The following is an 11,959-nucleotide window of genomic DNA, read 5'->3' as shown; positions in this document are numbered from 1 at the left end:
TGCTCTTTCCTTTTCTTATTTAACACAGAATGTGCTCAAAATCAACTGTTAGTAGAGAAAACTTACACATGTTATTGACTGGTAATAATCGGTCCCTTCCTTCTATTGGAAGAGTTACGGGTTAGGGGATAAGGGAAAGGACAATGCAGCGCTGTGGATCTGGTATCTGCGTTTCCACAGCAACACATATTAAATTACGTCGAGGCTTACAGGTGGTGGACTTTAAACAGAGGTGGAGGGACAGGTGACGCAGCTTACAGACAACTCTCTGCTTCCTGGAAAGAAACAAAGGTGCTACAAAAATGGTAAGAGCAACATTTTTTTCCCCCCATTAAGCCTTTTTGTAAAAATATATTTTCTTATGTATCAGCAATTTCTGTGAACTTGCCTACACCATACTATTGTCATCTTACAGGCTAAATTCTTCACACCAGTTCAAATCAATGGTAAGAGCACTCCACAACACCGCATGTTGTTTTCTGTCTATTACTATGATTTATTCATGTTTGAAAGGTACTGTTTGCTAATCCCTATTTCTAATATGCTCTTTATTATTTCATAACCATTAGATGGTGAAATAGAAACATACGATCTGTACATACGATACGATATGATCTATGAGAGCACATAAGGATCAAAGTCTGATCTTGTTCAGTCTTATTACTTCCAGTGAAGTAATGCTAGTGTATTATAAGTTAACCTGCTATTGTTTGATGGATAAACTATATTGAAAATGTTCTCACTCAATAACACAACAAAATAAACTAAAGTGATGCAATTCAGTGCTTTTCCAATTTCCCTTGCAGAATTCAAGGAGTGCTTCTCCTTGTATGACAAGAAACAAAAGGGAAAGATTGATGCTCAGGACCTGATCACAGTTATGCGCTGCCTGGGTACAAGCCCCACGTTCGGAGAAATCCAAAGACATCTCCAAGTTCACAAAATCGGTAAAGCACAACACAAAAACTAACTGTTAAGTTTGAATCAGAGTGTGTTTTTAACTATTCAGTACTGAGTATGGTTGATTTGGACGGTGGTTAAAGAGACCTACATGTGTTTTTGTTAAATTTAAAACTAGGGCTGCAACAAACAATTATTTTTATTATCGATTAATCTGCAGTTTTTCAATTAATACTTAAAAACATCAGGAAAAAATTTCCTAGGGCACAAAGTGTTGTCCGACCAACTGTCCAAAATCTAAAAATGTTCAATTTATTAAAATGTAAAATGAGTAAAAGCAGCAAGTTTTCACATTTAAGAAACTGGAACCACCAAATATTTGGCATTTCTGTTTGAAAAATGACCTGAACGATTAATCGATTATAAAAATAGTTGCTGATTCCTTTTCTGTTGATCAATTAAACGACTAATTGTTGCAGCTCTTTTTAAAACAGCTATTATTAAATTATATTAATGGGTTATTATAAAACCATGAGTACAAAGTTTTATTATCATATTGAGTCAATTATAAAACAAAACAATTAGAAATTATAAAATGACTGTGGGGATAAACAGTGAAGAAATCTGTTGATTTACTTGTATAGAAAATGTGTGCTAGTTTTATTTATTTAGCTAAAAAATCACAAATTCGTCTCAAGGGGGACTTTACAATCTGTACAACATACAGTACCCTCTGTCCTTATCCTTGATTCAGATAAGGAAAAACTACAAAAAAGTTCTTAAACAGGGAATAAAAGGAGAAACCACACAAAGAGTGACAAGGAAGGGATCCTTTTCCAAAAGTCTCTAATGTGAATTTTAAGTATTTTTAATATTCCGTCCCCTCAAAATGAAAGTAACTCAAACAAAACTCAGTCATCTTTGTTTCATGGTTATTTGAAGAGATTCCTTTGACCTCACTTGTGCTGCATTCGTGTTTAGAAAAGAAAGGTGAGCTGGACTTCTCCATGTTCCTGACCATGATGCATAGACAGATGCAACAGGAAGACCCTAAGGCAGAAATCCTGGAGGCCTTGAGGATGACAGACAAGCAGAAGAAAGGATACATCCAGGCATCCGAGCTCCGAGCCAAGCTCACCATGTTAGGAGAGAAGCTTACTAACAAAGAAGGTAAAGTATTGTAAATGCTAAATCTAACAAAAGAGCAATCTCAAGAGGAAAATCTGCAGAATGTGCAAGATGTTTTTCACATCTAGCTGCAAACAGGCTACAGAAAACAACCAAGTTTCTGTACAGATACTAAGCTAAGAGCAAAAACTTGTAAAGGCTACTTTTTATAATACACAGTAAGCAGTATTATTACCCATTGTTATATAATTCAAAGTAGAACATGGATGTTTCGTTCAGAGTTACTGTACAGTTTTAGTTTGGTTCTGTAACACGCTGGATTTGAAATGAAACAATGACTATGAGGTTAAAGTTCTGACTCTCAGCTTTAATTTAAGTTAAATTGAATGAATTTAATTTAATTCAATACTAACAATCTCACTTTTTATATATCCCTCAAAGTAAAAAGTAACATGAATCCAACATGGATGTGAACACCCCTAAAGACTCTTAAACCTGAATATGTGCCGGACTAGAGCCAAAACAATGAAAAACCTCCGTCCTAATAGTTTCTGACTGCAGTGAATATCAAATGGTAAACTGCCGTGGGTGAAAAATGGAATTTGTAAAGATGGATTGGGGTTTTGGGGGTTTCTGTTTTTACTTGTTTACATTAGATAAGACAGGAACTGATGGTAGGAATCATGAAATGACTAAAAATCAATACATATTTCAGTCAAAAGAATGGCTTCTAGCTCAGCCTACCTCTGCTGCTGCTGATTTATACAGCACATTTGAGCTTTCTCCTTTCATGAGTACCATTTACCGCATCTTCCCATGGCACCGTGAGCCAAACAAAGAAAACAATCCACTGTGAATCTGACCACAGTGAGTCTGGCTTTAGAGCTGAGCTCAGTACTTCCCTGGGAATCACAAGCTGCTTCCCTAAATCCACTGCAGTTTGCCTTTTCTTAACCCATTCATAGCTACCTTGAAAATATGTTACTTGTGTGTTTGTTACACTACAACTAAAGTGAAGCATACACTAATTATTTGGAGAAAACTTTTGGTGATATGTTATCATTCGAGAACAGCAGCCAATTTTCATTTTCATTTCACGCTTGCAGAAGTTTTAAGAGTTATTTTTGAGAGTTATATACTTAATTGTTTTCCTGCAGTGAGAATCAATAATTTGATAATTTAAAAGTTAAAACAGTGTTTGTCTTTAAGGACACAGTGGATTCTGTACTTCTGGTGTGTCAACACTGACTGTGATGAGAGAAAAGCCAAAGCATCAAAAATTAGTTGTCTAACATTTTTGAAGATGAGAGTTTGATGCAGAAGGACTCCTGCAGGGATGCAGATATTCAGTTAAATCTGTTGGATTGTTTTTTAAAGCGCAAGCACAGACACTCATAGTTACCAGACTAAACGCATCATAAAGATTTAATTCACAATAATGTCAGCGCACAATCGCTGCGTGGGCGCTGTGCACATAAAGCAGTTTAAATTCAATGAAGCTTAGCTGCTTCCCACTGGGTAGACTTTCATCAAGTTGTGGGATTTCCAAACTACTGAATCAGACAGTGATGCCACTATACTAAAAGACCAGACAATAGGTCTTTGAGGCTGTCCAGACCCTGACTGTAGCAATTCTAAGCAACCGTAGTGGAGATGATCTCATTCAGTTGTTGCTTTAATACACCAGTTTGTTGAGGATTCAGAAGACTTTTGTTGGCTTGATTTTAAACTAAACGACTAAGTGAGATGCCAAAGCTACAGTAAAGAAGCATTCAAAATGAATTTGATCTTTTACTTAAGTAGCAATAGAACAGGTTAAAATATTACATTACAAGACAAAAATCCTGCATTCAAAATTTTAAATCAAAAGTAAAAGTACGAAAGTATTAACAAAAAAGATCATGCAGAAAAACAGCCCCTGTGAGCACTAGTACTGTTGTGTCTAACACAGTAATGTAAGTAACATTTTACTGTTTTAGTTGGTTGAGGTGGAGCTACTCTGTTGGGTAATTTAATCTATAACAAGGCATTATACTTCATAAACTGCTCATATATTTCACAGAAGCTCAGCCTGCAAAGTAACCAGTGACTACAGCTGTAAATAAATAAATATAGTGGAGAAAAAAGCACAATATTTCTCTTTAAAATGTATTGAAGTAGGAGTATAAAACAGCATATGTAATGGAAGTACTCAAGGAAAGTAAATGTTCCTCAACATTGTGCTTAGGTATAGCAACAATTGTTTCTACTAATAATAGTTTCAATGTAAAATTTAGGTCTTTTGTTACCATTTTTGGAAAAGAGTTAACAAATTGCTGAATTAATCATATTCAAAACATGTATTAGGTTTTAAATTCAATAGAAATCCCCAATAATAAGGCATTTAGACTATTTAAATTTTTACTGGTCATAGAGCATATTAGATTAAACCATAACTTCAAGAAAAAAGCACTTATAACACTTACAGTGATCTATCTTGTCAAGTTTATTTATAAAGCTGTCTTCTCTGTCTTCTCTGTCTAGTGGATGAGCTGTTTAAAGAGGCACACGTCAAGTCAGACGGGATGGTCAACTATGAAGAGTTCACCCAGATGGTGACGCTGCCACCTGTCGATTACTGATTTTTCCAAGAAAAATACTTAAAACAACGGCCATCATGGGGAATCTACATACACCTAACCTGGTACTGACATGCTGCATTAATTCTATCCAATGCTGAGATTGGTGGTTCTCTACTTTCCTCATGATTATTCAGTGATTAGTTAATTAAATGCAGAAATTCTGGTCAAGCCCATAAACACCAGCTTGTCTCTGTGTCTGAAAATAGTAAGTACTGCTGCCACACTGAGTTGTAACAATCACTTGCCTTGAATTTTTCCTTTATTTGATAGTTTTAGCTGAGGTAAAGACAGGGAATGAAGGAAGAGAGAGGAGGATGAGCTGCCACAAAGGTGCGCATCCAGAGTCAATTTAAAAACTGTTAGAATCTCAGGACACTTTTTTAAATCTTCTATTTTATCCCATTAAATGCAGTACAAGTGATTTAATTTCACATTTAACAAGTCAGTTTTCTCTCGGTACACCTTTTGACACGCCTGACTATTCACCATAACAAATTATTCTGAAGTGAATGTAACATTTGATATTTTGTATGTTCCTCTGTGTGCTCCTGCGCAGTATTTCAATGCTGCAATGATGTAGTTTCTCTTCATGTGTCATTGTCAATTTTACTCACATCAGTGTTAAAATGCAATTGAAGTTTTATTGACTTTTATTTTCATTCGGTTGTGTGACATGACCTGTGGATTTGAAATGAACATACTGACTTTCACTGTTGGAAATTTTATTTTTAAGCCCTCGGTGATCTGTTTTAGGTTGTCAGCTCTTCTGTCATTATGAGTCCCTCATGAATAATTCTTTGACATTTACATTTATTAACTTTGTAAGTGAGTTGTATTTTGCTTTTTTTTTTTCTTTTCTTACAAAGACCACTGCTATAAAATGTCTGTTTTCACACATTTTATTTAGTAGTATAAAGCACAGTAGATAAATATCCATATGTGATAACACATTACTGATTAATAAATGGATAACATTTCCCCTAAAACATGTAATTGTTGTATCAACAGTTCATTTAAATGGAGTTTACAAAGGCATTTTGTTATGAGATGGAAGTCAGCCAACTGACTGCTCCGATAAATACTGCTATAGAGTCATTTCTATTGAAGGGCTACTGAACATACGGGCAGGTAAGCAACATATTAGCCACTTGGCTACAGTCTTCAGTTTGTGCTTGGAAACCAGTATAATAATCAAATGTACAAAAGTTTAAAAGACTAAATTGAGAAAAAGAAAAATATACGGTCTTAAATGAAGTTTAAGGGTTGCATAACCATGAATTCCCACATCAGTCAATTACAAATATTCTTGACGCTTCACTAAACCTCTCCCTGATTGTCCAATTAGTTTAGCAACTGTGAGGCGGCATGGCAGGTGTGTCGTTCTTTGGAGTATTCTTATTGTGCTGAAGTGTTGTGCATGCAGCACCGGTTGGTCAATTTTTTGCCTTTTGAAAACCAAAAACATAAAAAGCACATGTAAAAGGGAAAAATATCTACATGGATCATCAATTGAGGAGGACGCTGACTTTTTGCATGGGACATGCAGCTTAAGCTTCGGGCCTTTCTTGCATTATCATTGCACTAAGTTGGCATGATAATGTACGTAGAGCCATTAGATGTGTCTTTTAGCGGGGCCAGCTGGAAACATTAAAAAGTAATGTGTAGGCAGAGTGTGACCGTTATCTTGACCGTTGTCATTTCAGCCAGCAAAATCAGTTGTCGATGACTGAAAACATGACTGCTTTTGTCTACTTCTACTGCATGAAATCATTTTTTGGCAATTTTGACCGACAACTCACTGTAAACATTTGCCATGTTACAGTTCAGAGCTTAACTGATGTAGCATCAGTAACAGAGAGCAGGGATTGGAAAATGATCAGTTGAATAATTTTAGGACAATTTTTAATGAATTTGAGATATCAAATTGAACAAGGCAGCGTATGAACATTACCTGAATTGTTTATTCCCAGCACCTGTAAACTCTAAAGAGAAATCCACCTTAAAACTTATCCACTAAAAAAAACAACAACTTGTACTTCTAGGCACATTTTGTTTTGCTGCCACTGATAGCCCATTATGTATATATACGGTACATTTTTAAAAAAGTAAATTATAACTGCACTGACTGACTGTGTGAGATGTAATTATACTCCAACTGTAACTGCTGCCTAAGGAAAACATGCACATCAACAAAAAGTTATGCAACATTTGAGATTTAGTTGAAATATCTTACATCTGCAAAACCACAACTCAAGAGTCATGTTAACACTCTGCTCCAGCAAAGAAATACTTGTTTTTAGCTGCAGTACTGCGTCAACAGCTCTGTTTATTAGATGATCTATAGGAAATTTATTTCAGTTTACAGTATTTTATTGTACAAAAGACACACAGTTGATTTTTTTTCCTCTTCTGCTGAAAGAATTGGGTTTTTTTTATTTAATATAGCAAAAAACTTTTCCACAGAATTGTTTTCTCTACCTCAGACATTAAACAGCTTAAAGAAATAGAGGAGGCTATGATGGCATTGCAGCTGCCTGGGCTGCACTGACAAGCTTTTTAATCCCTGCTGAAATAAAAGACAGCCTACATGTGTCAGTGCTAACAACAGTTCTGTAAGCAGGAACGAGCATAAAAGACAAAATGTGTCAGTAAATGTACATGTCCTCAAAAATAAGAAGTAAATAGCAATTAAAACCCACAGTTGCAAAAATATAAAATACTGTATATACCTAATTCCTTAATACAACTCACTTAACTACTGTGATACAACACTGACGTTATTCTAATGATTCCATCTATTTTAACAACACAGAATAGCTCTTCAATGAATTTGACTGATATTTAAATCAAGTGGTTATTACAAATAATGACATCAAATTATCCAAATATTCAAGTAGATAAGGCACTGGGCCTGCCAATACCTGACCCGAAATGTCTGGAGCCTGTGTGGCCTCTAGCACCAAATATTTCCTGCGGCTCCACTTTTCACATTTACATTTTGCTCTGTGATTTTTAAAAATGTGTGTGGTGGAGCCAATGTGTGACACTGCACAAGTGTGACTGATGAAACTACTTCAAATGGCTTTTTAAAAGCTACTGTGGACATTAAACGTTCCAAATGATTGTTTGCTAAACCCCTCCCCTGGGCTGTGATTGTCCGATCACAGGTTACTGTAGCAAATGTATCTATGCATGCTTTTTGATGAGTTTTAAGGGTGGTGTCCTTTTTAAATCGTTCCAAAACCAAAGAAACAAGAACAAACATGTTTTTCTGCTCTAATGTAAGTTGCAAAACGTTGGCATATCCGGCTAATTATACTTATCTATGGTAGTAACCTAACCCAATGTTACTTCCAAGGCTAAGAGTTAGCATATCATTAGACAGCTACATAATTTTGTGAGGTTACAGGTTAAATTAAAACAAAAAAAATCCCTCTCATAACTATCACATCCACAGTGTGGGAGCTGGTCTGGATGATGTTACAACGTTAGCGTTTTGGTCGTGCTTTTTATCGGATTTGGGGGAACTCCAGCAAACCTAGCCGAACTTGTTACCTGAGATATTACATCCTCATCAGAATAGAATTTAAAGTCCTTCTCCTCACTTACAAAGCCCTTAATAGTCAGGCACCATCATATCTTAAAGAGCTCATAGTACCCTATTATCCCACTAGAACACTGCACTCCCAGAATAGAGTCTCCAAAAGTAGAATAGGAGTTAAAGCCTTCAGCTATCAGGCTCCTCTCTTGTGGAACCATCTTCCAGTTTGGGTCTGGGAGGCAGACACCCTCTCTATGTTTAAGAGTAGGCTTAAAACCTTCCTTTTTGATAAAGCTTATAGTTAGGGCTGGCCCAGGCTTGCCTTGGACCAGCCCTTAGTTATGTTGCTGTTGCTATAGGCCTAGACTGCCAGGGGACTTCCCCCATCTCCTTTCTCCTCCTCTCCATCTGTACGCGATTATGCACCATTAATGTATGTTACTTGGCATCTTCCCAGGAGGTTTGTGCTTTCTCATCTCGGAGGAGATAGTCTGCAGACCGACTGCTGTCCAACTTGACGCCCACCACTGCTACTATTATTAGTAGTATTTTTTTCCCACTGCTACCACAATTATTATTAGTCTTATTTCCATTATTATTATTGTTATTATTGTTGTTGCTGTGCTTCTCTGTGTCTCTCTCTCTCTTCTCTCCCTCCCTCTTTCTTTCTCAACCCAACCAGTCGACGCGGATGGCTGCCCACCTAGAGCCTGGTTCTGCTTGAGGTTTCTTCCCATTAATGGGGAGATTTTCCTTGCCGTTCTCGCCAAGTGCTTGCTCATGGGGGGAACGTTGGGTCTGTAAATTAAAGAGTATGGTTTAGAACTGCTCTATGTGAAAAGTGCCCTGAGGTAACTTCTGTTGTGGTTATGTTTTTTTTTGTTTTTTTTTTGGCAAAACCAACAGTAACAGTCTTATATCAGTGACCCATTGTTCAAAAATGTTTGAGTGGTAAATCTGCCATATTACAATTGTGAACTGCATATTTGCCTTGCTAGAAGAGAAATCGTGACGGCCATAGCAACAGTAACTAATGGGGGCGGTGGTTAGCAAACAGTCAACTATATATATAAATGTCACATGAAGCATTTATGCACCACTTATTTTTTGCCTCACAACAATTGTACCACATTATATCTAAAACCACATCATGAATTATATACCTGTCTATTTTAATCTGTACAGTTTATGCTGCTGTCAAATGAAATGAAAGCATTGTACCAACCATAAAGGTTAATGAGTGGTTTATCTACATGTGTAATAATGCCATAGTAAGCCAGCTACATTGATAGGATAGCACCGTATCTTTTACAATGAAACCTGGATTCATAAAATGTCCAAAACTACAATATACAAAGTGCAAACAAATATTTACATTCTCACCATTTTGTAGAACAGAAGGGTTACGCTTTGTTATATTTCCGATGGATTTCAGCCCTTTATAATAATTTCACTGGCACAACCATGCAGTGATTTGGAGTAGGACTGATTCATAATAAATCTGTTGAGGTGAAGAAATCAGGAAAGGGTTCACATTGTTCACTTAAAATAATGATTTATATTTCATCGCTCTGCGGCAAAATCAGTGGTGCCTGCTGTGTTGATGAGGCACACGTGGCAGTTCACCTGGGATCGACCCCGGAGTGGTTGCTTTGTTGTACCTCAGCGGCGAGATGTGCTGCTGGAGCGGGAACGCTGGCTGCAGGTTTTGCAGCACTGTGCTTGCACGTGGGGCAAGTGGCAACGACCCAACCAGCGAAGAGTCTGACAGAAACGAAACGTGAGTCGATCACGGACGCAAGCTGCTCCTGTTCGGGTGACAGAGAAAGAGAGAGAGAGATTACATACAAACTGACTGATTTGCATTCATTTAGTTTGACGTGACTAGCTTATGCGCATACGACACCATGTTACATCATTTCAGTATGAATCACAGGCACAATGTCTGGGCCGTGAGCCTCTTAAAATCATCAGACATTAAGTTGAACAGTTGTTACAGATATAATTAATCCCACACATGCTGCTGATGCTCTTTTGTTCTCAGTTTGATACAAATAATGTTTAGAGATCTGCTGAGGATTTATTTCTTTTTAGAGCTTGTAGATGATGATGAAATAACAAACGTAACTGGTGAAATGAGCCTTTATTCTGTGTTTTTTGGTGCATTCGTTTAAAATTACTGACAAAACAAGTGGATGAAAATAACTAATTAACAAAACTGTACACAGCTCATGGGGAGAAAACAAAAGATCCAATCAGCAGAAAGGCTAATTAGTAATTTGTCATTGGATAGGATTGGATTTTATTTAATTTTTGATTTGCTATTTACAGATTCGAGCAGCAAAATATACTTTGACCTTGATTAGAGTTAATGCAGAAAAACTCTTGTGATGATGAGCAGCATTGTCAAGAAATCCCCCCCATGTTTTAAAAACACAAACAAGAGCTTCCTGAGAGAAATATAGAGATCAAATCAGTATTAACAGTCACTACAAGCGCATGTGATCTTGCAAGCTACTGCAAATACTTTTCCTTGAAGTCAAATTGAAAAAGGGTTTTCTACAGCGCTGTCAAATTAGTGTGGCGTGGGAGACAATATTGGCTCCTGAGAAAATGTGTTAAAATCTGTTATTTGTAGTTAAAGCTGTGAAAATGTAAACAACCTATTATTATCTGTATACTTCCAAGAAGATTATGATGTAAATGAATGTAATGAATTACTGACACAAATCCTTTGAATGATGGAATGGTGGCATTACAGTATATTAAAGTCACCCAGCAGGACCAGAACAGGCTGTGTAAACGCAATTTTAACCATTACAATCCAAACCAATATCCATTATAGAAAATGTATGTCAGCAGTAGTTCTTTAAGCCTACAATACATGCTTTTTGGCCACTCATGGCACTGGAAACAAGTTGTAAACACAACATTGACACATTATTATCTTAAAAAGTTGATATGGTGGACGTGTCGGCAAGCAATTGCCTGTTTACATATCCAGCTGACATGGAGCAACATTAGGATTCATTTGGAGTTTTGTTTCTCCAATATTCTCTCTCCTTTTAACTATGTTTTGGTCTCTACCAGCACCTGAGCTAAATAAATGGCTCTTTAACAGCTAAATGTTCCAATATGTTCACCAGCTACTGCAGAGAGTTTCTTTGTCTGCCGTTCTGTGCAAGACAGGCAGTGCACATTTAATTTTTACTAGTTTTAGTTTTGTCATTGAAAACAGCTGCCTGGTGTGGCTGAAAATAATGATATGAGAGAGGTGAAAGTGAAAACAGTTAAGTTGTGAGCATAGGGAACTGCAGAGTCAGGTGAACTCTTTGAAATTGAAATTTTAACCTGATGGTGGCGCTGAATAAAAAGTCAGTGGACCACTATAGTTATTTAATTTTATCCTAAATGTGTGGACCAAATTTGAGGCAATCCATCCAACAGTGAGACATTTCATTCAAAACCACATGCCAGGCGCTAGAGGAAAAGTCAAGGAATCAACAAAGTCATTAGGATTGATCCTGCGGGGACCATTAATGTCTGTACAAACTTTCATGGCAATCCATCCAATACTTGTTGAGATATTTCAGTGTGGACAAAAGTGGAGGACCTATTGACCAGCTGACAGACAGTCTGACATTTCCAGCCTTAGAGCTATGCTGCTAACATGGGTAATTAAAATCAAACAGCATATATCAAACACAACCTTCAACACTAATGAGGTCATTCAAGTGCATGCATACTAATTGGGGAGTAAGGGGGCATA

The 11,959-nt window shown here is 36.9% G+C and overlaps 2 protein-coding genes across 3 annotated transcripts in view; one reads left to right on the top strand and one right to left on the bottom strand.

The window, feature by feature from the left end:
* Window positions 1-217: 217 nt before the first annotated feature.
* Window positions 218-4,939, top strand: LOC121897477 (calmodulin-like protein 4). Its single transcript, XM_042411996.1, has 5 exons — window positions 218-305; window positions 416-446; window positions 807-947; window positions 1,882-2,070; window positions 4,552-4,939. Exons 1-5 carry the CDS (start codon window positions 303-305, stop codon window positions 4,647-4,649), a joined length of 462 nt encoding a protein of 153 aa, XP_042267930.1. The 5' UTR covers window positions 218-302; the 3' UTR covers window positions 4,650-4,939.
* A 3,917-nt stretch (window positions 4,940-8,856) lies between these two features.
* The window catches only part of LOC121895707 (A disintegrin and metalloproteinase with thrombospondin motifs 7), a 90,981-nt gene continuing 87,878 nt past the window's right edge, over window positions 8,857-11,959 (bottom strand). For both annotated transcript variants that reach the window (XM_042409131.1, XM_042409138.1), the window contains one exon: window positions 8,857-9,998. In XM_042409131.1, the coding sequence (XP_042265065.1) occupies window positions 9,853-9,998 (146 nt within the window). In that variant the 3' untranslated portion in view covers window positions 8,857-9,852. The remainder of the gene's footprint in view (window positions 9,999-11,959) is intronic.

This window comes from Thunnus maccoyii, chromosome 1 (assembly GCF_910596095.1).
Source record: "Thunnus maccoyii chromosome 1, fThuMac1.1, whole genome shotgun sequence".
Taxonomy (NCBI): domain Eukaryota; kingdom Metazoa; phylum Chordata; class Actinopteri; order Scombriformes; family Scombridae; genus Thunnus; species Thunnus maccoyii.
The sequence above is the reverse complement of the archived record's forward strand: the minus strand, read 5'-3'. Positions and strand labels throughout refer to the sequence as shown.